A 23,829-nucleotide genomic window follows, 5' to 3' on the forward strand; every position below is an offset into this window, starting at 1 on the left:
GGTTGCGATCCGTTGCCGGACACGGAAAAAAGACAAAAAAAAAAAAAAAAAAAAAAAAACTGGAAGCATCCCAGGTGAACATGAATAGGAAAATGGCTAAGTAAACTGCAATATATTTAAACATGATGGAATCTCAAAACCATCATGCCAAGTAAAAAAGAGTCTTACACAGAAAAATACATATGATTATTTTCATATAATACTCTAGAAGAGACAGATCTAATCTATGGTGGAAAAACAAAACAAAACAGTGGTTGCCTCTGGTGTGTGTTGAAGGCAACTGACTGTGAAAGGGCATAAGGAACTTACTGGACGTCTGATGGTAATTTTCAATATCGTGATAGCAGTTTAGGTTGCACAGGTATATATATTTGTCAAAATGCAGTGAAAGTGCAGTTAAGATTTGTGCATTTTGTTGTTGCAAATTTTACCTCAAAAGAAGAAAGTAAACAAATACCAGACTTTAGTTAATGATATGAGTGCTGTGTATTTAGGGGGAAGTGTACTGATGGCTGCTTCAAAATGCACCAAAAATAAGACGGAGTAATGAATGGATAGAGGCACAGATACATGGATAAATACGTGATATAGCCAATTACTAAAATATTAATGGCAACATCTAAGTATGGCTATATGACTATTTACTGTAAAATTCTTTCAACTTCCAAAATTTTCACAATAAAATGTTGGAAAAAAAAGGAAATGACACTGGATTAATTCAGAAAAAGTTGTATCAGACTAACATCATGTCTTTTTTATTTTAACAGGGTTATTACTAGAATGGTAAATCAGAGAAAGATAATTGACAACATATTTAGACGCTGATAAATTTGTATCTCTCTTCATAACCTGATCAGGGCAGAAAAACAGGCTGCATAAATAGCCATGATAATAGCTATTACTCATTGCATACAACCTCTTACTAGATACTTTCCTGGAGTATTTCACGTATAACTACTGTATTTGTTCACCACAACAACCCTATGAGATAAATACTATTATTATCCATGTTTTACAGATAGGGAAACTAAGGCATAGATACTTAGGTAATTTGCTTAAGGTCATATAGTTAGTAAGCAGCAGAGCCAGAAATTAGAATCCAAAGAGTCTGGTTTCAGAACTCCTGCTTTTAACCACTTCCCTGTAAACTCTTTAGTTGACTTGTAACTGACATAAGGTAAGACATGGTACTCTTCTCAAGTTTGTGGAGGACATGAAACTGGGAGCAAAAGCAAATACATTACTTTACAGATTAATCATCCAAAAAGATTAAAGGACAGATAAATAGGAGAATGTAACAAGTTAAAATTCTATACAGATAGAATATAATAATATCCTGCATTTGAGTCAAACAACCAGCTGTACTTCCAAATACCTACAAATACCTAGTACATAGCTGGTATTTGATAAGAATTTGTCAAATGAATATATGATTGAATGATAGGATAGGAAGAATGTGTGAAAAAGCAGGGCTTTAATCAACCAAAAACAAAATATGAATTTAACAAATAATGCTACAATATGCTGATATATAATTATGTTACTTAGCAGTAGGTTAAATGAGAGCCCTACAAGACAGGTCAGACCAATGCCAGGTATACTTTGTTAACTGCTGGGACCTACACTTTAACAGATATAGGTAAACTAGAACAAGTTTCAAGTGAAGGTGCAGAACTGAAAGTTGTACGTACTACCTGAGGTATAATGGAAGAAATTTCTAACATTTAATGTGGAGAAAAGAAGTCAAATGAACATGGTAGCAAACTTCAAAATATAAGGTGCTATCATGAAAAAGAATCATATTTATTCTGTAACTGCCCTTAAAAATTAAATAAAGCCAATTGATAGAAGCTACAGGAGAACAAATTCATTGTCAATATAAGGAAGATAATAGCTATTACCTATTGTGTACAACCTCTTTACTAGACACTTTCCTGGCATATTACGTATATTAACTACTGCAACGAATATAACCACAAAAGATAAGGTAGGGGAAAGGGGACTATCTCAGAAGGCAGTTCTCTGGTGGACTGGCCGGTTAGCCCAGTTGGTTAGAGCACAGCCTCATAACACCAAGGTTACAGGTTTGAATGCCTATACTGGCCAGCTGCCAAAAAAAAGAAGGCAGTTCTCTGGAGTCTTTTTTATAATGGCACAAATCCTATTCATGATGGTTCTGTCCTCATGACCTAATCATCTCCCAAAGGTCCCCCTCCAAATGGGATTAGGAGATTAGGCTTCAACGTATGAATTTTGAGGGACTATAAACATTCAGTGTATAGAAGTTATAAATAGAAAATTTAGGAGAAAAAAACACAAATGGCCAACATCTGAAAAATGTCCAACCTCACCAGAAATTAAATATAAATTAGAACAATTAATATGAAAGTAACAATAATAATAAATTAACAATTAATAATTTGTGTACTTAGTGCTGATAAAGGGTGCAACAAAAACAGATACATTCATAAACTCCTAGGAATTAATTTTCAAAATATTTACAAAGAAGGTGGAATATCAACAACTTTTTAGATGTTTATAGTGTTAGACCTACTAAGTGCATTTCCAGGGATAAATCCAAAGTCCAGAAAATCTGAAGCACAAAAAATTATAGAAACATGGATATTCACTGTAGGTTTATAATACTAGTGAAAAAAAAATGGAAACAACCTCAATGTCCACCTGTAGGTCAATAGTTAAGTAAATTAAGGTACATCTATCCACTTATTCAAAAATAACACCACTGAATACTTGTTTGCCAGCCACAATGATAGGTGCTGGAAATAGAAAAAAGAACGAGGTAGCAATAGACTAATTTGTGACCATTTAAATAATGTTTATGGGGCCGGCCCGTGGCTCACCCAGGAGAGTGCGGTGCTGATAACACCAAGGCCACGGGTTCAGATCCCATATAGGGATGGCCGGTTCGCTCACTGGCTGAGCGTGGATTGCTCACAACACCAAGTCAAGGGTTGAGATCCCCTTACCGGTCATCTTTTGAAAAAATAAATAAATAAATAAATAATAAATAATGTTTATGAAGGATTTCAATAAAATAAGGACATGTTTATGATATGCCCAGTGAACAAAGCTGAATCTAAATTGCGTAAACTTATGTAAAACAAAATATGCCAAAATGTTAATAACAGTGGTTGTCTCTGAGTGATAAGTATATGGGTTTATTTTTTCCTCCTCCTTTGTATTTTTCTGAACTTCCCAAATTTTCTAAATAAATAAGTAAATAACTTTTATAGTTTCCCTTTAGAGCTATGAATCCAAATGTTTAAGAACTGTAAACCTGCCACAAAAGTGCCAGTTTACCTGTTGCAATAATAAACTGCATTACTGGGATCCAATTCTATTGCTTGTGTGTAACAATCCACTGCAGCAGCATAATTTTCTTCTTTCATGTGGTTATTACCTAAAATAAAGTAATCAACATGTACAGTAAGTATGATATACAAAAAAAAAAGGCTGACATAAATTTTAATCATAGAAACTACAATAACATGAAGGTCAACCACATGATTTTTCAGTCACACTGGAGATAAATTCTATATTATACTATAGAATTGATATTCCTTAGCTTTCAGTGTGTTTGAACGATTTTAACAATGAAGAGTCTTTAAAAATTACTGTTCATATACCTTAACAAATCGAGGTAAATGCAACAATTAGGATTATCTCATGGCAAAACTGAACCTCTTCTCACCTTCCTTACCTCTTTTATGGCTGCCCCACCCCGTTCCAGATGCAACACCCTCCCTAACCAGCATCTCATTCAGGACCTGGTTTTCCCCCCCTTCCCTGTCAAGACACATATTTGCTGAATAATCAAGGTCTTAGAACTCTGTTGTGGGTAAGCTGGTAAAACTAATCATGCTAACATGCTACTGGCAGATAATATTCTTATGTGCTATTCCTTCCAGAGATAGAGTCTTTTTAAAAGGGGATTTGGGGAGATTAATTTCTAAAAAGATATTATTTCAGATACCATAACTAGCCTCCAGATTACTGACTTTCAGGAAGGGCATCTGCAGATACATCTGGCAATAATTTAGCTAAGTTAACAACTGGTCAGCAAAATAAGGGATTTCCTGTGGCTATCTTTTGTATTCCACTAAATGGGTGGAAAGAAAAGTGTCTTGACCACTTATAAAAATCAGTGTCCATAATTAAAAATATTAGAACGATTGGTATTAGGAGGAAGGATTTATATCTCTAAGGCCTCTATGATTCCTTCCAGCTTTCTGTATACCAGAAGCTCTACTATTAGCCTTCTTCTTAATAGATGATTATTAGCTATTTAATGAGAGGAGGGGGGTATAAATTTGCAGGGAACAGGAAGGGTTAAAGGAAAGGCAGGTATATAAAAGCATCTAAAAATCATACAAAATTACCACAAATTAAGAATCAGAAATGAATATAAATAGTGACTGCTTGCTTCACTTGACTAGCCTTTAAAAAAAAGGGGGACTGCTAATGGGTACATAGTTTCTTTTAGGGGTGATAAAAATGTTCCATAATTGATTATGGTAGTGGCAGTACAACTCTGTGAATATACTAAAAGCCAATAAACTGCTTACTTTAAAGGAGTAAAGTGTATGGTATATAAACTACATCTCAGAATCTGTTTTGTAATAAAAAAATTAAATTGGATTCCCTTCCCCACCAAAAGAAATAAATATAAAGCCTGTAAAGAAGCTGAGAAGATAACATAGTTTTTATGATTAAGCAAAAAGTTAACAACATTAGTCCAAGTACTTATATAGATTTCTATGTCAGAGATTTTAATTTTCTGGGTTATTGAGATTTTGTTGTTGCTGTTGGGCCTTTTTATATTGGGGTGGCATTTTATTTCTATTATTATTATTATTATTATTAAAATTTTATTATATATCTTTACCTGTAAACCACATCAAATGTGTATATTCTATAATGTATATATACTTACCACAAATATATATGTATACTATAATATAAGACAATGATAAAAAGCTTCAAGTCACAAAATATTCAATATATAAAAATTCAGGCCACAAGTGAAGAAATTTGTAAAGAAAGGCCATAAATAATAACAATGAAGCACTGGCACAGCACTTTATAGGTACATGGCACTCTCCTATAAAATAGTCTCCTTTAGGGCCGGCCCGTGGCTCACTCGGGAGAGTGTGGTGCTGATAACACCAAGGCCACGGGTTCGGATCCCATATAGGGATGGCCGGTTGCTCACTGGGTGAGCGTGGTGCTGACAACACCAAGTCGAGGGTTAAGATCCCCTTACCGGTCATCTTTTTAAAAAAAAAAAAAAAAAAAGTCTCCTTTAGTTTTCACAACCCTAAGAGAAATAGCTATACTTCTGTGATGTGTCAGAGAATGACAGCAAAGAACTCTTCTTAATTTCTTCTAATCTTACTGCAGCTCTTCAGAAGCAAAGTGCACAAAATATTTGAAAGCAGTGTTCCAGGAGGTTACTAGCTGGCTAGAAGCCTTGAATAACACAGTAGGTAAATGCAACATGTAGTCTGAAATAACTCTATGCTTGATGATCTACTGTGGCCATTTGTTTTCACACAAATAGCAAAATCTGGATAAAATGAACAGTTACTTTAACTTTATATGTAACACATCTTAGATGTGACATGTCTTAGTGAAAACAAAGAATAAAAGCTTTTGGTTAAGGCAAAAGCAGTAAGTAACTCAGTCTACCCATGCTACCACAGTAAATGAATCTCACCCTGCACATCTCTCCCACCCTCATCTTACTAACATTTATTATGTCAGACTCAGCATGCAATGCAATCTCCCAGTGTTCTGCCATGCAGAGGAAGTAAACATGAGGGATAAAAATAAAATCTCAATTTGCCATTTACTTAACGTTATCACAGGAGCTAAATCAAGAGAGCTGCAAAAGTAAAATGTTAGTAGAGAATATAGTGCATCACTAAAGATTTCACACACTACAAAAATCTGGGTGGGAAGAAAATCCATCATATTAAACTATTCCAATTAGAAACTAAAATATGAAAAATGTATTTATATTTGGATAGTTTAAATCCAAATTCTTTGGGGGATATTATAACTCAAATGACAATGAGGGTCTGGTTGTTGCTTTATTTTGCATGTAATTTATGAAAATCAGACTATTCTAAGATTTTAAGACACTCTGGTGATATCATTTCTTGGAGGAAATAAAAAATGAAAACTGAGATCAGTCTATTTGTTGGAAACACAGCACTTTATACTGTCATCCTAAGAAGATAATTACAAAGTAGTGAAAAAATATATAGACAAAGATATTAAGGACAGTGTTATTTAGGATTACAAAATGATCTGTCTAGGTAAGTCTGTCAAACAGCACCATGTAACACTATGCAGCCTTTAAAAACAGTATATATTTATAGTCATAAGGAGATGACCAGGCCCAAAGGACAGAAAGAGCCTGCTCCTTTTCCATATCTACCTTCTCAGAAACCGAGTGATTTTTTAAAAAATATTCAGCTGTCTTCTTCAGAGTATGAATTAAAGAAAAGGCCATAAAATGGCCTATGTACAGCTTCGGAATATAGCATGATCTGTAATAACTCTCTGCCTACATACAGAACCAGGAATTTACTGGCTCTCACTCACTGCTAAAGATAAGGACCATGCCCTAAGCTTCTTAGTACAATTCTTGTAGGCCTGACCTAGCTCTTCTCTATAGTTTAAAGTGGCTGACACGATGGAAAAATTGAACACAGATCCTCAACAGTGAGTTATTTATTAAAACCAAGAATGCTTCAATAGCCAGGTATTAGAAAATTCAGGAATGTAGTAATCAAATGTGCAGGCTAATAAACAGTCAAGTGCCATATGCGTGCATTAACAAACTTCAAAGAACTCAAAAACACTAAACATATGAAAGTTAAAATAACACTAACAATTACTTTCCTCTCTTTGATTAAGCATAAAGAAAACTTTAGGATTCTAGAATACAAGTAGCAAATACAGTTACAAGTAACCAGCCCTTAAGTTATTTATTCTGTAAGTTTTACTCCCAACAGATCTGCTTCTCTTAAAACAAGCCATACCTATATTGTCCACAAGTCATTTTGTATTCCCAGGCACCTTACTCATCACGTTCATTTTTGTTTCACAAATGCCATGTGGACCTATGACAATACAGTCATGACAGTGTAAACCAGAATTATATCAGTTGACAGTTACTTTCTCTAGAGCTTCAGAAAGCGTTATTAAATAAGTAATTTTTGTATGAAATATTCACCTTAAATTTAGCAGTGTTTAATTAAAAACAATTTTTTTAATATTCACCTTCATCTTTTAATTGGTCAGCTTTTCCCACATCTTCAGGCACTGTGTTTGAGAGGGGCAGAATGTCATTCTGAAATTAAATAAAAATCAGTGTACTTGCATTTAACTACATAAAAACTCATCCCAGAGTACTATAAATAAAGTAGTCATAATTACCCATATTTTAGTAAATCATCTGTAATTCCATGTTATGAAATCTAACATATAAATAACAGTGTTAACAAGAAATAGGGGAAAAGTCCTCTCACATACTTTTATTCAAAATATGAATATGTGGAATTTTTCTAGAGAATAATAGGCAACTGTGAACCAATTTTATTTTAATTTGCTTTCCTCACACCCAGCAATCCCACTTTGTGAACAAAAAATCATATGATCAAGGGATTGTTTATATTAGTGAAAACTTTGAAACAAAATGTTTAATATTCTATCTAAAAGATACCCTCGTAAGTCAAAACCACAGTTTACAAAAAAGCATTCATATTATGATATTATTTAAGTATGTGTGTGCGTGCACACGCGCACGTGCACACACACAGAGAGATTGAAAATCAAAGGCTGGAATGATGGATATCAAAAGATATTAACAGTAACTTTGGGAAGTAAAAGTTTCAGTTTCTTCTATTTTTCTACATTGTCCAAATTTTTAAAAGAATGAGCACATATTAACTGCATCATGAGATTTTTTTAAAGTATAAAATTTCTATTTTTAGCACCTACTATCATCCTCAAACCTCTTTTGCATTAATAAGGTTCAAACCAAAGGTGCTTACAAAAACTAAATTGAAAATTCTTGAAATATTTCGAGTGGCACTGGGAATACAATGTATTTTTCCATTTTTGAAAGACCTTGATTTAATAGCATTGCTTTTAAACTTGACTCTGAAGTTCATAAATAAGTCTACAATTTTCAAAAAAAGCATAATTTGTAGCCACTATGCCTATATATTATATTTAAGATATATCCTCCTTACCTTTATCTTGACTAAGACTAAAATTTAAATAAAAGTGATAGATCAAACATTAAACATGTACTTTGCTAATCAGACATAAATACTCAGAAGTACAAAATCACTGATAAAGTATATGGGTCTTGTCCTTATGATTTAAAAAAATCTTTCTCTACTAATCAGTTTTCCTAAGCATAAAATATTGGAATAAAAAATATATAGAAACAAAATGGAAACCTTCATAGGTAGAGGACACTACTTAAAACTGACTGTAGCTATTTAGGGTATAATGTAGTTCAAAGACACTTTACTGCCCTACAGTACTTGCTTCTAGGGTTCCTTCTATTTTAAATCTTCCAGCAATCCTAGGCAGTTTATACATGGAGAAAAAAATAAATTTTGGGAATCAGAAATATGACATGTTGAAAAATGGATAATAATCCATTATGTTTTCCAAATCCTTCTGAATTATTTTAAAGTGCTATCATTTTACACTTTGAAAACTAATTCTCATCATCACTGAATAGATTTGAGCAGCTCATAATGTGGGGGAAAGCATTACCTACTTCAAATAAAGGGAATGAATCCATTTAGTATATAAATTTAATTAGGGGGAAAAAACAGAAAAGCAGTATCCTAAAAATAAAATGACTGATAAAACAACCAAGTACACTTGGTGACACAAATAATTTCTCCAGTTACAACAATCTTGATGCCACTTCAGATAAGTTTTAGACTTTTTCTGCTGTACTCTAACACAAACACATATGGAATGAAGCCAGAGCTGTACAATAGGACTACTAAAGGATTATGATACCACAAATAACACTATTGCAGATATACTATGAAACCACTTTCAATAAACCATATTTTTAAAATAGTAAGCAACAAATTTCTTAGAATTAAATGCAATCAGAGAGATACAACAAAAAGAATAAAAAGAGCTTCATTCAAACAGAGTGTAAAAGTCAGTTGGAGCTTCCTGAGAGGTTTAAAAAAAAAAGTTCAGGGCTGGCTGGTTAGCTCACTTGGAAGAGCATGGTGCTGATAACACGAAGGTCAAGGGTTCAGATCCCAGCCAGCCGCCAAAAAAAAAAAAAAGTAAGTTCTGGTCTCTTCAGTACTAAAGTACTAAGTCAATGGTGACAGCAGCTAGAGTGAGCAAATCCAAGTTCTGTCTCAAGTACAGGCCTTGGCACCTAAGAGTAAAGAACGTCTGCTTCACCATAGCCATAAGCAGCCACTGAAACTGGGTTCCCTAAGGGGAGGCCACAAGCCCAGACCATGAAAGAACCAAAGCCCACCTTAACCAAAGGGAAGAAAAAGGGAGTTCCCTAATGAGGAACAGAGAGACATGTCATTGTCTATTTACGTCTTGTCATATAATTAGAATTCACCTTTTTGATGAATTAATGTGTAATTGCATTATTCTTTTTCCAAGTATAAAAAGAGGGAGTCATTTACTCCCAAATTACCATCTTCATAGCAACTCTAAGAACTTCTTCCCAACAATTTCCACAAACAGAGCCTGGAGAATCCAGTCAAATGTGGTATTGTCAACAGTATACCTTCCAGGCTGAAGTATACACTGCATGTTTCAGCTGCACTCCTGAATTCTTCATTATGTATTAAAGCTCAAATACAGAGTTAGAAAAATAAAATGAGTTACAAACAGAGCCTGGAGAATCCAGTCAAATGTGGTATTGTCAACAGTATACCTTCCAGGCTGAAGTATACACTGCATGTTTCAGCTTCACTCCTGAATTCTTCATTATGTATTAAAGCTCAAATACAGAGTTAGAAAAATAAAATGAGTCCATGAGGCACCAAAATGTAATGAAAAAATATATGGGAGGTAAACTAAACTCACTAACCAACTCACTAATCTTAAAATATTTCAGACAATCTGATGGTCTATGTTTACTGAAAAGACCAGAAATCAGAGACCAAGCAAACAATCTTTGGGAACAGGATCAGAAAACTTGTATTTCAGTCTTGGTTTTGCACATTGACTCTGAACCTTTCCCTGTTTTAAAAAGCCCCGTCAATGGCCAAATTTGATGAAATCCACTTTAGAAATGATGGTTTCAATTCCAAATGAATCTATTTCTTCACAGTTGCTTTCTAGACTTTAAAACTTTTGTTTTTCATTTGTATTCCATGTTTTAGAGTAACATCAATTCAGATGTCAGAAATCAACAAATACTCAGATACTGTAAAGGACTTAAAAGCTGACTAAGACATATTATTAAATATAAAAGAAGGTAAAGGATGAGAATAGCTACTAATATGAAAATATAAAACACATTAAATGAGTTATATTTTAGATCCCAAATTATATCCATATAGTATATCTATCTTATACCCAGGAAGACATTAATTACTTATAGGCTTGGCCCCTCAACGATTAACAACCCAACATAAAATTGTAGTCATACTTAGATCAGATACCAATAAGAAAACAATGACAACATACCTTACAGAAGGAATTCGTGAACATTTCGGTCAAAGGCTGTGAAACTGCTAGGTGTGTATCTTCTGGGCTGATCTTAAAAACTGTCTCCAAGCACTGAATTGCAACTTGAAATAAATTTCAATAGTGAGAAAGAAATTAACAACTTAAAAAAAGAAACAACCTTTCTTTTCCCCCTCATAGGACAGCAATCTGTGGTGATTCAGTATTTATGATCACAGAACCATAAGGCAAACTAATTGGTTCAGCTGCATAGAGATTTCTGTTTATAAACCAGCTACTGAGGGAAGATGACTTGATTTCTTATTCCTTACTTAAAGAAAATGTTATTTAGAATGTAATTTCTCAATATATGTATGACATCATATTGTTGTTGAAGGCTACCAGAAAGAAAGAGCAAGCCATTAACAATTTACTCCCTACTACAAACCTAAAATATTATCTTTTTTTTTTAATGTGAGAAATAGAATTCTCAATCTGATTAAAAACAGTAAGAAAAACACCATCCCTAACACATAGGAAGCACTAAGTATTAATCCTGGTGTACTTATGTGAAGATAGATAAGTTAGTTTTAAAAAATTCATTCATGCATGCCAGTGTACCAAGCGCTTAGAATGTGTAAGGTGGCATTGTACAGTGACAGAAAAACAGCAGCAAACCTAACAGAAAAAAATTACTGTCTGCATGATGAAGCTCATATTTAATAGAAAGAGGAAGACAAACACAATAAGTAAAATATATAGCATGTTAAATGGTGATAGGTACCTCGTCTATTTTTGGTGTATGACAAGATAACAGGTTGGTATGGCTGGGGTATGGACTGGGTGGGAGGACATGGTGTGAGGTCATGATAGAAAGGAAGTCTGTCATCACGTACACGGCAGCTTAAATGGCATTTTTAAAAGATTTGGACTTCATGGAATGGGCAAATGGAGAACCACAAGAATTTAGTGAAAGAGAATAACACAACTGGATTTGGGTTTAGAAGTAAAATTCTGGTAAGAACATTGAGAATGGATTAGAGAGGAAAGCTGGGTGAGAAAATGGAAGCTGAAAACCAGGTGAGTTCCTACTTAAATGACAATAAACAAACCAGCAACCCTAACTAGGGTAATAACAGTGAAGAGTGCATCATCTCTCCTCTCTACACGTACCTCCGACGGAAATGGAGGCAGATTCTCATCCTGATACTGCTCTAGTTTGAAAGGAATTCTCTCCTCCCTTCACAAGATGAGAGGGTAGCCAAAATGTCCAGTGTACTTCCAGACAGTGTGGAACAGATTTGCTTACATTTGTATGTGACTTTTTTTTTTTTTTTTTAAAGATGACCGGGAAGGGGATCTTAACCCTTGACTTGGTGTTGTCAGCACCACGCTCAGCCAGTGAGCGAACCAGCCATCCCTTATATGGAATCCGAACCCATGGCCTTGGTGTTATCAGCACTGCACTCTCCCGAGTGAGCCACGGGCCGGCCCTGTATGTGACTTTTATAAGATATGGTCCTGGGCCGAGCCCGTGGCGCACTCAGGAGAGTGCCGCGCTGGGAGCACAGCAGTGCTCCCGCCGTGGGTTCGGATCCTATATAGGGATGGCAGCTGTGCTCACTGGCTGAGTGCCGTGCGGCCAGTCTCAAAAAAAAAAAAAAAAAAAAAGATATGGTCCTGAGAAAATTATCTGTCATAAAAGAAACTATTACTTTCACTAGCCACAGAATAATTCTCCTTAGAAAGGGACTGAAATAAACAACTAAGTTAACAATGATAATAAGTCAAAGTGTCTTGTAGATATAAAATAACCTATTTACCCATCCCCCATTCTCTCCCTTTCTATTACTGCCAAGCAGTTGTACTTGCACTTAAAACATTGGACAACAAGAAAATAGGCTCTCACTGCCATGAAGACATTTATTTAAAATAATAATAATAATATTAAATGCATATATATGTATATATCTTGATGTACCTCCTCCCTCCTTGATCAGATTAGTCATTTCCTTTACTGTTCCATGTAGCTTGTACATGTTTCTATTATTGCGCTTATCACACTACATTACATGCACTTAAATGTATGTCTTCCATATTATACTGTCTCCTTGAGGACAGGGCCTACATCTTATTCATCTTTGACTTTAACATTCTGGCAAATAGTAGGTGCTCAATAAATTTAATCTACTAGCTTCTTTGTTTGCGATGGAAGTCATATTTTAATTTCAGAGGAAATAATAATTATCCGTGGTTAAGAGCATTTCTCCATGAAAAAAAAACCCCAAAAACCAAAAAAACCATTAATTCATAGCCACGTGAAAGATGGATAATAACAAACCAAGCCGTTAGCTAAAAATCAGAGTATGGAACTTCAGAGCTAAACACTTACAGGTGAAAAGTCCATGTGATGACTCTGAGGGATTTTATGCCCCATCTTGTTGAGGCAATCCAGTCCAACTTCTTTATCTCTGCTGCCACTAACCTTAAAACACAGAGCTAGCACATACTAGACATGATTAATAGTAAAGGAGGTGGCTTTTTTTTTTTAAACACAATTCTGTTTTGATAAGTAAATCTAGTTTCACTAACACCTATTTAGAAAGAAATATGGTTTAGCGAATAAGCTACCACAGCCTTGGAACTCAGACTATCTCATTATCATTATTAAACCAGGCGAAATAGGGCCGGCCCGGTGGCGCACTGGATAAGTGCGCCGCTAGGGAGGTGCGGCGGCGCTCCCGCCGAGGGTTCGGATCCCACATACAGACCGGTTCCCGCTCGCTGGCTGAGCGAGGCGCGGGAGCAACACCACGGGTTGCGATCCCGTTGCCAGTCCCCGGTCCGGTCCGGGGCAACACTGAGGGTTGCGATCCGTTGCCGGACACGGAAAAAGACAAAAGACAAAAAAAAAAAAAGAAAAAAAGAAAAAAACCAGGCGAAATAAATAGGTAAATAATCTGGGTGTAATAATTTAACTTACTTTTACCTCAACATTCTCATTTATGAAACAAAGATTATGACATTTGTTTCTCCTTTCAGGAGGAACACTCAGGAATAAGTTATAAAAATCTAAAGAAATGCTACATGTTCTTATTGTTCCACTTTAACACCAAACAAATACAATGTGTTTGGCAGTGACAAAGAGAAAGTCAAGTGAAGAAATCTATTCAAAAACACCATATCCCACCTATATAGCATTTAGTTTAAAAGTTTTCACATGCTATGTACCTGCCATTCACTGATTCACTGATTCTGATTCTCTTGACATCTATTATTATTTATTTATTTTATCTTTTATTTTTGGCAGTGGCTGTATGGGGATCTGAATTCTTGACCTTGGTGGTGGTGGTGGTGGTGGTGGTGGTATTATTATTATTATTATTATTATTATTATTATTATTATTATTATTATTATTATTATTATTATTATTATTATTATTATTATTATTATTATTATTATTATTATTATTATTATTATTATTATTATTATTATTATTATTATTATTATTATTATTATTATTATTATTATTATTATTATTATTATTATTATTATTATTATTATTATTATTATTATTATTATTATTATTATTATTATTATTATTATTATTATTATTATTATTATTATTATTATTATTATTATTATTATTATTATTATTATTATTATTATTATTATTATTATTATTATTATTATTATTATTATTATTATTATTATTATTATTATTATTATTATTATTATTATTATTATTATTATTTTGGCAGCTGGCCATTACAGGGATCCAAATCCTTGACCTTGGTGTTATAACACCTCACTCTGACCAACTCAGCTAACCAGCCAACCTGACATATCAGATGGTGAGGGGGCAGATATCTCCACCTAATACACTCAGAAACTAAGATACAGACCAACTGAGTGATATGCTCAGGATCACTGGATTCAATTCATCAATTCAATTCAAGAAATATTGGGGCTGGCCAGTTAGCTCACTTGGTTAGAGCGTGGTACTGGTTACAGCAAGGTCCAGGGTTCCGATCCCTGTACCAACCGGTCACCAAAATTAAAAAAAGAAAAGAAAAAAATATTTATTGATCACCTACCATGTGTCAGGTACTTTTCTAGATAATTTCAATATATCAGTGAATCAAACAGAAAAGATCCCTAACCTCTTGAAGTTTATGTCCTAGTAGGGGATGGAAAGATGGATTATAGACAATAAACAAGTAGCAGAGGGTAAGGAGGATGGGGACTTTAGGGAGCTGAGCAGGGAAGCAGACTGTAGATTTAACAGAGTTCAGCATAGGCCTCATTGAGAAAGGGATTTGACAAAGACTTGAAGGATAGGGAGTGTTACCACTTTCTGGGGGAAGACCATTCCAGGCAGAGGAACCAGCTAAAGAAATAGCCCTTAGGCAAGAGGATTTAGTGCTTCAAAGAGAGGAAACTAATTTGGCTGAAGCCTAATGAGAAAGGAGAAGAGTAGGTGAACAATACGTTGCAGAAGTCCAAATTATGTAGATCCATTAAGTAACTAAGTAACATGAGGAGCCACTGTAAGATTTTGAGTAGAGAAACCATGAAATCTGATATACCCTGTTTTAAAGCATCACTAATGGCTGTGTTTGGAATACTCAATGGAGGGGCAAAAATAAAAGCACAGAGACCAGTTAGGGACTATCACCGTAAAACAGGTGAGAAATACTTAGTTCTAACCAGGGGTGATATCAGTGGAGGTTGGAAGAGGTGGTCAGACTGTACATATGTTTTAAAGGTACAGCCAACAGGATGTATTGAAAGATTAGCTGTAGAGTATGAGAGAAAGAAAGGATTCCAAAATGATACCCAAGTTTTTAGGCTGAGCAACAGAAAAGATGGAGTTGCCATCAAATGAGATAGGGAAGTTGCAGATAGAACAGATTTTGGGTGGGAGGATCAGGAGTTCAGTTTCAGCAATGTTAAATTTGGGATGCCTATTTAGACATGCAAGTAGGGATGAAAGTAGGCAGTTGGATATACAATTCTGCAGTTCAGAAGGAAGGTCTGGGCTCTGTATATAAATTTGAGAAATATCAGCTATAAGTAAAGGGTATTTAAGGCCAAGAAGCTGAATGATGTCACCAAAGAAATGAGTGTAGATAATGAAGAGAAGAGGATCAAACAGTAGACCCTGGGCACTCCGGGTCAGGAAAAAGAAGAGGAACCAGCAAAGGAGACAGAGAAGAAGTAAACAATGAGATAAGAAGACAAGCAAGAAAGAACAAGGTGTCCTGGAAGCTAAATGAATGAAGTATATGGGGCAGGAGGATGTGAGGGAGCCATCCTCAACTTTACCCATGGCAGCTAACAAGTCAGATAAAGATTGGGAACTGACCATTGAAATAAACGACACAGAAATCACTAATGACCTTGAAGAGAGCAATGTGCATGGAGAGATGGAGGCCCAGGCCTAACTGGAGTGGGTTCAGGAAAGAAGAGAAGGAGAGGAGCTGGAGAAAGCAAATATGGTTGACCCTTAAACAGAGATCTGAGCTGTGAGAGTCCACTTTATATGTGGATTTTTTCCAGTAAATATGCATACAGTACTATAAATGTATTTTCTCTTCCTTATGATTTTCTTAATAACATTTTCTTTTCTCTAGCTTACTTTATTGTAAGAATACAGTAAATAATACATATAACATACAAAATATGTGTTAATCAACTGTTAAGGCTTCCGTTCAACAGTAGGCTATTAAATTTGGGGGGAGTCAAAAGTTACATGTGGATTTTTGACAGCACTGGGGGTCAGTGCCCCATGCCCCACATTGTTCAAGGGTCAACTGTATAGACAACACTTTCAAACAGTTTTGCTGCAAAGGGAGACAAAATATTAGGTGATGGTTCAGTGGGGGGGGGGAGGTATAGTGAATTGAATTATGTCCCCCCAAACTTCACTGAAACTTGAACTGTGTGCCCCAAGTTTTATGTATTAGAAACTCGGCCCTCACTGTGACTGTTAAGAAGGTGGGAAATCCTATTATGATAATTGAAAGGTGGAGCCCTGAAGGGGTGATTGGATTGTAGAACCATGCACTGGTGAATGGATTAAAAATGGTGGTCTGGGGCGTGGTTCTGAGGACTTTAAAAGAAGCGGAGAGTCTGTCTGTCTCTCTCTGTGCTCTCTCTACTTCCACCATCTTGCAATGTGAGACCCCTGGGTCACTGTCACCACCACCAGATGGACTTTGGACTTCCCAGCCTTAGCAACTGTAAGCAATATATTTCATTTTCTTTATAAATCACCCAGTTCAGTGTACTTTGTTATAAGCAACAAAAGTGAACTAATACAGAAAATTGGTACCAGAAAAGTGGGGTGCTGTTTATAACAAATACTCGAAAATGGGGAAGCAGCAGCAGAAGACAGAGACAACGGTAAGGTTGGAATGTCTTAGAGACTGGTTACATGGTGGCGAGAAGAAGGCTGATAGAAATATGGACTGTAAAGACCCTTCTAAGGAGGTCTCATATAGAAATAAGGAGTTGATCAGAAACTAGGGCAAACATCACCCTTGGTGTGAACTGGGAAGGAATTTGGCTGCATTGTGTCCATTCCCTAGGAATTTGTGGAAGTTGGAACTTAGGTGTTGTGAACCAGAGTATCTGCTGGAAGAAATTTCTAAGCAGCAAAGTATTAAGGAAGCTGCATGGCTACTTGCAACAGCCTACTCTGAGTTATGGTGGCAAAGGCATGACATAAAGCCAGAATTTAAAAGGGAAGCAGAGCATAAAGATTTGGAAAATGTGCAGCCTGGCCATGTGGTAGAGAAGCAGAGAGCATGCAGTGGTGCAGCCCAGTAACCATTAGCTAAGAAAATTAGTACAAAGGAAAGGGATTATCAAGAGAAGGAGAAAAAGGCCCTGAAGGCACTGCAAAAGCCTCTGGGGCCAACTCTTCCATTTCTGGCCCAAAGACCTAGGGAGACAGAATGGTCTTGGGGAACAGGCTTGAGGAGCCCTCCAGGGACTCAATGCCCAGGACCACTTTGGGAAGCTGCTTCCAGCACCAGTACCCCCAGCTGCTTTGGCTACTCCAGCTGTGGGTAAATTGACTGGACATGCAGCTTTGGAAAATACAAGCTGGAAGCCTTGGTGGTATCCATGTGGTGTTAGTTCTGCAGGCTTGCAGAATGCCAGAGCTGTGAAGACTTGGGATCCTCCATAACGATTTCAAAGAACATATGGAAAAGCCTGGGAGCCCAGGAAGAGATCTGCCGTAGGAGCGTATTCACCACATAGTCTTCACTAGAGCAATGCTAAGCAGAAACATGGGGTCATAGCTGCAGCAGAGAAACCCTAACAGTGCCATGCCTAGTGAAGCCATGAGAAAGGGACCGCCATGGAGACCCCAGACCTGTGGAGCTACCGGAGTGGAACACCAGCCTGAGAGAGCTGAAGTGTAGCCTAAGGTCAGGAAAGCCACAGAAGCAGAGCTGCCCAAGAATTTGGGGACCCAACCCCCACACCAGCATGTGGAGGAGGTGGAACACGGAGTCAAAGTACACAATTTGCCAGCTTTCAGACTTAATGCTTGCCCTGCTGGGTTTCAGACTTGCTTAGGACCTGTTACACCTTTCTTTTGGCCTATTTCTCCCTTTTGGAATGGAAATATATACCCTATGCTTGTCCCACCATTGTATCTTGGAAGTAGATGACTTATATTGATTTCACAGATAGGACTTTGAACTTTGGAGTTTTTATTTTATTATTTTATTTATTTTTTTTTTCAAAAGATGACTGGTAAGGGGATCTTAACCCTTGACTTGGGATTGTCAGCACCACACTCTCCCAAATGAGCTAACTGGTCATCCCTATATAGGGATCCAAACCTGTGGCTTTGGTGTTATCAGCACCACACTCTCCCAGGTGAGCCACAGGCCGGCCCCTGAACTTTGGAGTTTTTAGTTGAAACAAGGCTTTAGGGATGAAATGAATGTATTTGCATGTGAAAAGGACATGAGCTTGGGGTGGGGGGGCTGGGGCAGAATGCAATGGATTGAGTTACGTCCCCCCAAAACTCAGTGGAACTTGAATTGTGTCCATCCCCCAAGTTTTATGTATAGAAACTTGGCCCCAGGCTGGCCCGTGGCTCACCCGGTAGAGTGAGGTGCTGATAACACCAAGGCCACGGGTTCGGATCCTATATAGGGATGGCTGGTTTGCTCACTGGCTGAGTGTGGTGCTGACAACACCAAGCCAAGGGTTCAGATCCCCTTACCGGTCATCTTTAAAAAAAAAGAAACTTGGCCCCTAGTGTGACTGTTAAGAGGGTGGGAAATCCTATTACAGTAATTGAAAGGTAGGGCTCTGAAGGGGTGTTTGGATTGTAGGACGTGCACTAGTGAATGGATTAAAAATGGTGGTCAGGGATGTGGTTCTGAGGGCTTTAAAAGAAGAGGAGTCTGTCTGTCTCTTTCTCTGCTCTCTCTGCTTCCACCATCTTGCAATGTGAGACTCCTGGGTCACTGTTGCCACCACCAGATGCACTTTGGACTTCCCACCTTCAGAAACGATAAGCAATAAATTTTGTTTTCTTTATAAATTACCCAGTTTGAAGTATTGTGTTATAAGCAACAAAAACGAACTAATACAGGTGAGAAGGTAGTAGGGCAAGTATAATTATTTGTTTTCGTTTGCTTTTTTTAAGAAGGGAGAAATAATGGTGTTTATACTCTGATGGAAATGATCCAGTAGAGAGTGAAAATTTGATGATATAAGACAAAGAGGGTAGAATAACTACAATGATATACTGGAGTAGGTGAGACAGGATGGGATCCAGCATACCAGTAAAGGGGTTCCATTTAGAAAGGAACATGGATGGTCCATCTGTGGTAAAAGTCAGACAGGCAAGCAGAGTATGTGGGTGTTGATGCTGGTGGGTGGGTTGATAGACAACGGGAGTCTGTGGAAGTTGTTTTCCTATTATTTCAGTTTCCTTGGTGGAGTATGAGGCAAAGTCATCAACTAAAAGTGAGGATAGGAGAAGAGGTTTGGGGTTTTGAGAAAGCATGAGAAAGTGTTAAAATGGTCATCCAGGAAAGTATGAATGAACTTGGAACAGACAGACAGTGCAATTGCCTGTCCGCACTGAAGTTCTCCTTGAGCTTCATGGTCATGAATTTAAAGTGGAATTAGTCGACAAAGTTGTGTTCTGCTCCATCGATATACAGCCACATGGATGTGGGTACATAGTAGGTGGATAATTGGACTTACACAAGGTTGGTTTTGCAAGAAAGGGAGAAGGGAGGAAGATACAAGGGAATAATTATAAGGATCAATAATGGAATTTAAGATGGATAAGAAGAGGAGTGGGAAAAGATGAAGATGAACAGACTGGAGGTATTGGTAGGAGTAAAGAATTGTTGGAGTAGGGATTCTACAGGGATTGGGCTAGAAAGACAGGCAGTAGTAATCAAGAAGTGAAATGTTTAAGACAGAGATTATGGGAAGAATGCAATTTTGGTAATGATAAGGACTAGGAAAAGATTCTTATTCTCTGCATTCTGACATTTCGGACCAGATAATTCCTTGTTGTCACGGGCTGTCCTGTGCACTGTATTATGTTTAGCAGCATTCATGGCCTCTGCCCACTCACGAGATGCCTGTAATACAAGCCCCCCAGTTGTGAGAATCAAAAATGTTTCCAGACATTGAAAAATCGCCCCCAAGTTGAGAACCACTGATGTAACCACTTGATCATACCTTAGATCACTATCATACATAAGGTAATACTGGAGGAGAGAAGGTCAAGAACTGAGAGCCAAGGAAACTGGAGGAATCCTCTATGAGAATATTGTAATTGCCAAGAATTAAGACAAGTAGTGCTACACAGAGCGACAGTGAACAAGAACCAATCAAAAACTGAAGCAACTGTCAGTAGATGACAACAATTACGAGTGGGTGACATAATCTGATGACAACACTCAAAGCTGATGATACACCAACTTCATAATAATGATAAAACTGGTATTAGAACTGAGGTTCCTTTCCTAGTGCTTTTTAAAATGTCTAGAAGGTGGGCAGAAACCTCCGCATGATTTCATGTTCAATTAAATTAGACTCACAGAGTCAAAAATAGGGGTCAGTTAAAAACAATTGGCACCATTTCTTACTGGCATATATAACAAACAGCTGAATGCACATATTTTTGGCTGAATAACATCCTAAAAATAGGACATAACATCCTGGTTTTTAAAAAACTCGCAATTTTCTTTCTGATCCTTAAAAGTATTAAACTGTCTTTGATTAGAAAAGAAATATCTTTTATTAAATGACTACATTTATCTGGTTGCTGCAGAGCAATCATAACCAACATTTTTCTTAGATAACCAATCACCTTTATCTTCACATAGTTCAACAATCAACGAGGATGAATAGACCTTAATAATAAATGGACTGATTGCAACATTTTCCAACTGTGCATCACCTGCTCCTCTCACAGCCACCTGGAAAGACATCATCTCACCAGACTGCAAGCAGATTTAGAGCAAATGCCCAATTTTCATCTCCACCTCCTAAAAGCATATTTGCAAGAGAAGTCTCATTGACATTAATAGATGTGTCCCCTTTATAGAAGTAGCAGCTTCAAGACAGGAAATTCACATGTACTCTCATTGCAATAATTAAGTCTTTAGGCCACAGGGAAAGTAGGCTCACTGAATCTCCACAAGCCCATCTGCAGAATTCTATCTTGTTATGGTTACACTGAATTTAAATTTTATAATGCATAAACATGAAGCACAAAGATGGTGTCAAGGAAACTCATGATGTGATCATACAAGTCACCAAATCCAACATTTAAAGTTCACATAAAACAAGGGTAAAAATCCTCTCATTTCAAGCCCCAAAACAGGAACTTACCAGAGCTCATTAATGGTATAATTATAGACTTTTACATAGGGCTCTTACAATGACTAAGTTATTTTCATATATTATTTCTTTTTTTTTTTTTTTTTAAAGATGACCAGTAAGGGGATCTTACCCCTTGACGGGGCATTGTAAGCACCACGCTCACCCAGTGAGCTAACTGGCCATCCCTATATGGAATCCAAACCCATGGCCTTGGTGTTATCAGCACCGCACTCTCCCGAGTGAGCCATGGGCTGGCCCATATACTATTTCTAAACTAGATGCTTTCCTGTTAGAAAAAGAAGACAAGATCTTCAGAGTAAGAACCAGGGTTCAAATCTCAGTTCTGTCATATACTAGCTGTATCATGTTACTTAATCCATCTGGCTTTATTTTCTCATTTTTTAAATGAGGATAATACTAACTTAACAGTCACTGTGAAGAAAAAAATCCCTATAATAAGAATAGCATAGTTCTAATATATGGTAGTTGTTCAATAAATGAACAATAGTCCTCTTATTTATTGTTAATTAAAACAAACTAAACAAGCTTCAGAGAATGGAAATGAGATAACCTTATGGTTAGGCCTCTCCTTGAAATGAGAAAATATTTTTGATTTTATTACAATAGATCATAAACAAAATCTCTTAATTTTATTACAATACATCATAAAGTTGCACTTATAGCTATTTTAGTCTTTACTTATAACACAAACACAAAGAACAGGTGACTACCTTCTAAACTTTCTTGTTCATCCGAAGTATAAGCATCCATCTGACTTTGTTCCCGTAAGAAACGAATAACTGCATAAACGAGGTGCTTGATTGATGACATTTTAGAAGCTTAAACACTTTTCCTTGATAAAAAAAATGAAAACACTGAGCTAAATTATTTTAAAGAATTGGTAAGAAAAGTTATGAATTACAAAGTTAATAAAGAACAAGGGTTATAAATTACATTAAGAGTAAAAAACAAGAAACCTGTATTACCTTCAATCTTTCCCTTTTTAAGGAGCAGGAGAGCACAAAGTATTGTTATGGTAATGTATTGCATATTTTATTTATATCCACTAGTATTAGACTATGTTAAATCTTGCTTAAGTAAATTTTTTTTCAAAACTTGTATAACATAAGTTTAGACTCTCACTGAATGTGTCACTCTCTCTTAACAGTATATATGGTACTGTGCAGATACAGATACAGAAATACACCCAAAGGCCTCATTACTGAGTTGAGGCAGATTTCCTACTGCTGACTAAGAAGCTGATCCACACTGAGCAACTTCTAATTTCATGAGATTTTTTAAAGATATATTAATAATTTACGCTCCATCTTCTTTTGTAGGTTATTTGATGAGGAAATATATTCATGAAAGGTTGTTCAGCTGTTGAGTGTCGTTCTTAATAAAAATGGCATTTCTGTTTAATCAACAGACATGTCAGGAAATCATTGCTTGAGTCGATGGATACTACAAACCGCACAGCGGTCTCTGCAGTAGCTGTGCTCTCGTGCACAGGCTGGAAGCTCCCGGTCATGTTCATTCACATGGAATACTATCGCATCTAAACAGTGGCGCAGGGCCAGCGGGCTTTAATGCTTATTTCCACTAAATCGCATCATCCATCTGCTCCTCGGTTTCTCTAATTCAAAGCCAGGGTGTGGTACCCGCCGTTAGGATGTTTATTATTCGTATAGTTACCTTAAAGGCCAGCCCAGCCACTAGGCCATGGGGTTACAAGCATTAAATAAGGCCCCAGGGCAGAAGATGAAAACAGAATGAGGGTAAAGGGGTTCGGAGGGGAAAGATGTCCAACCTCTCCCAGGAGGTTTCCCCGTTGCTCTCCCCAGAACTCATCGACCTCCCTCTCCCTCTCTCCGGTACAAGGGCCTCGCCTCCGCCCTGACGGGGTTTGTGACGGGCGCGGGATGCAGGCCTCCATCGGGGGCAGCGGGAGACGCACCCTTCCCAGACGCAGCCTGCCCCTTACCAGGCAGGAGGACGCGAGACGACAACTGCGGGCCCGGGGCGTCCGTGAGCCGGTCCTCCCGTTCCCTCGTCCTCAGGGCTCGAGCCTGGCTCGGATCGCAGCAGCGGCAGCGGTCGCCCAAACTTCCCGGCTCGCACCCCGCCGCCGCCTCCTCAGCCCAGCCGGCGGTGCTGGGCTTGGCTCCAGCTCCCGGGTCTCGCCAGAACCGCCCCAGGGGCGGTGCCGGACGCGCGGGGCGGGGCGG

The 23,829-nt window shown here is 37.2% G+C and overlaps 1 protein-coding gene across 1 annotated transcript in view; it reads right to left on the reverse strand.

Annotated features, from left to right (window-relative positions):
* The window catches only part of SGTB (small glutamine-rich tetratricopeptide repeat (TPR)-containing, beta), a 39,590-nt gene extending 15,865 nt beyond the window's left edge, over positions 1–23,725 (reverse strand). Inside the window, exons 1-5 of the mRNA XM_008567774.1 lie at positions 23,586–23,725; positions 22,333–22,454; positions 10,738–10,841; positions 7,312–7,381; positions 3,322–3,421 (exon numbers count right to left, since the gene is read on the reverse strand). Coding sequence (XP_008565996.1) covers positions 3,322–3,421; positions 7,312–7,381; positions 10,738–10,841; positions 22,333–22,432 — 374 coding nt within the window. The 5' untranslated portion in view covers positions 22,433–22,454; positions 23,586–23,725. The remainder of the gene's footprint in view (positions 1–3,321; positions 3,422–7,311; positions 7,382–10,737; positions 10,842–22,332; positions 22,455–23,585) is intronic.
* Positions 23,726–23,829: the final 104 nt, after the last annotated feature.

This window comes from Galeopterus variegatus, unplaced genomic scaffold (genome assembly GCF_000696425.1).
Source record: "Galeopterus variegatus unplaced genomic scaffold, G_variegatus-3.0.2 Scaffold343, whole genome shotgun sequence".
Classification (NCBI taxonomy): domain Eukaryota; kingdom Metazoa; phylum Chordata; class Mammalia; order Dermoptera; family Cynocephalidae; genus Galeopterus; species Galeopterus variegatus.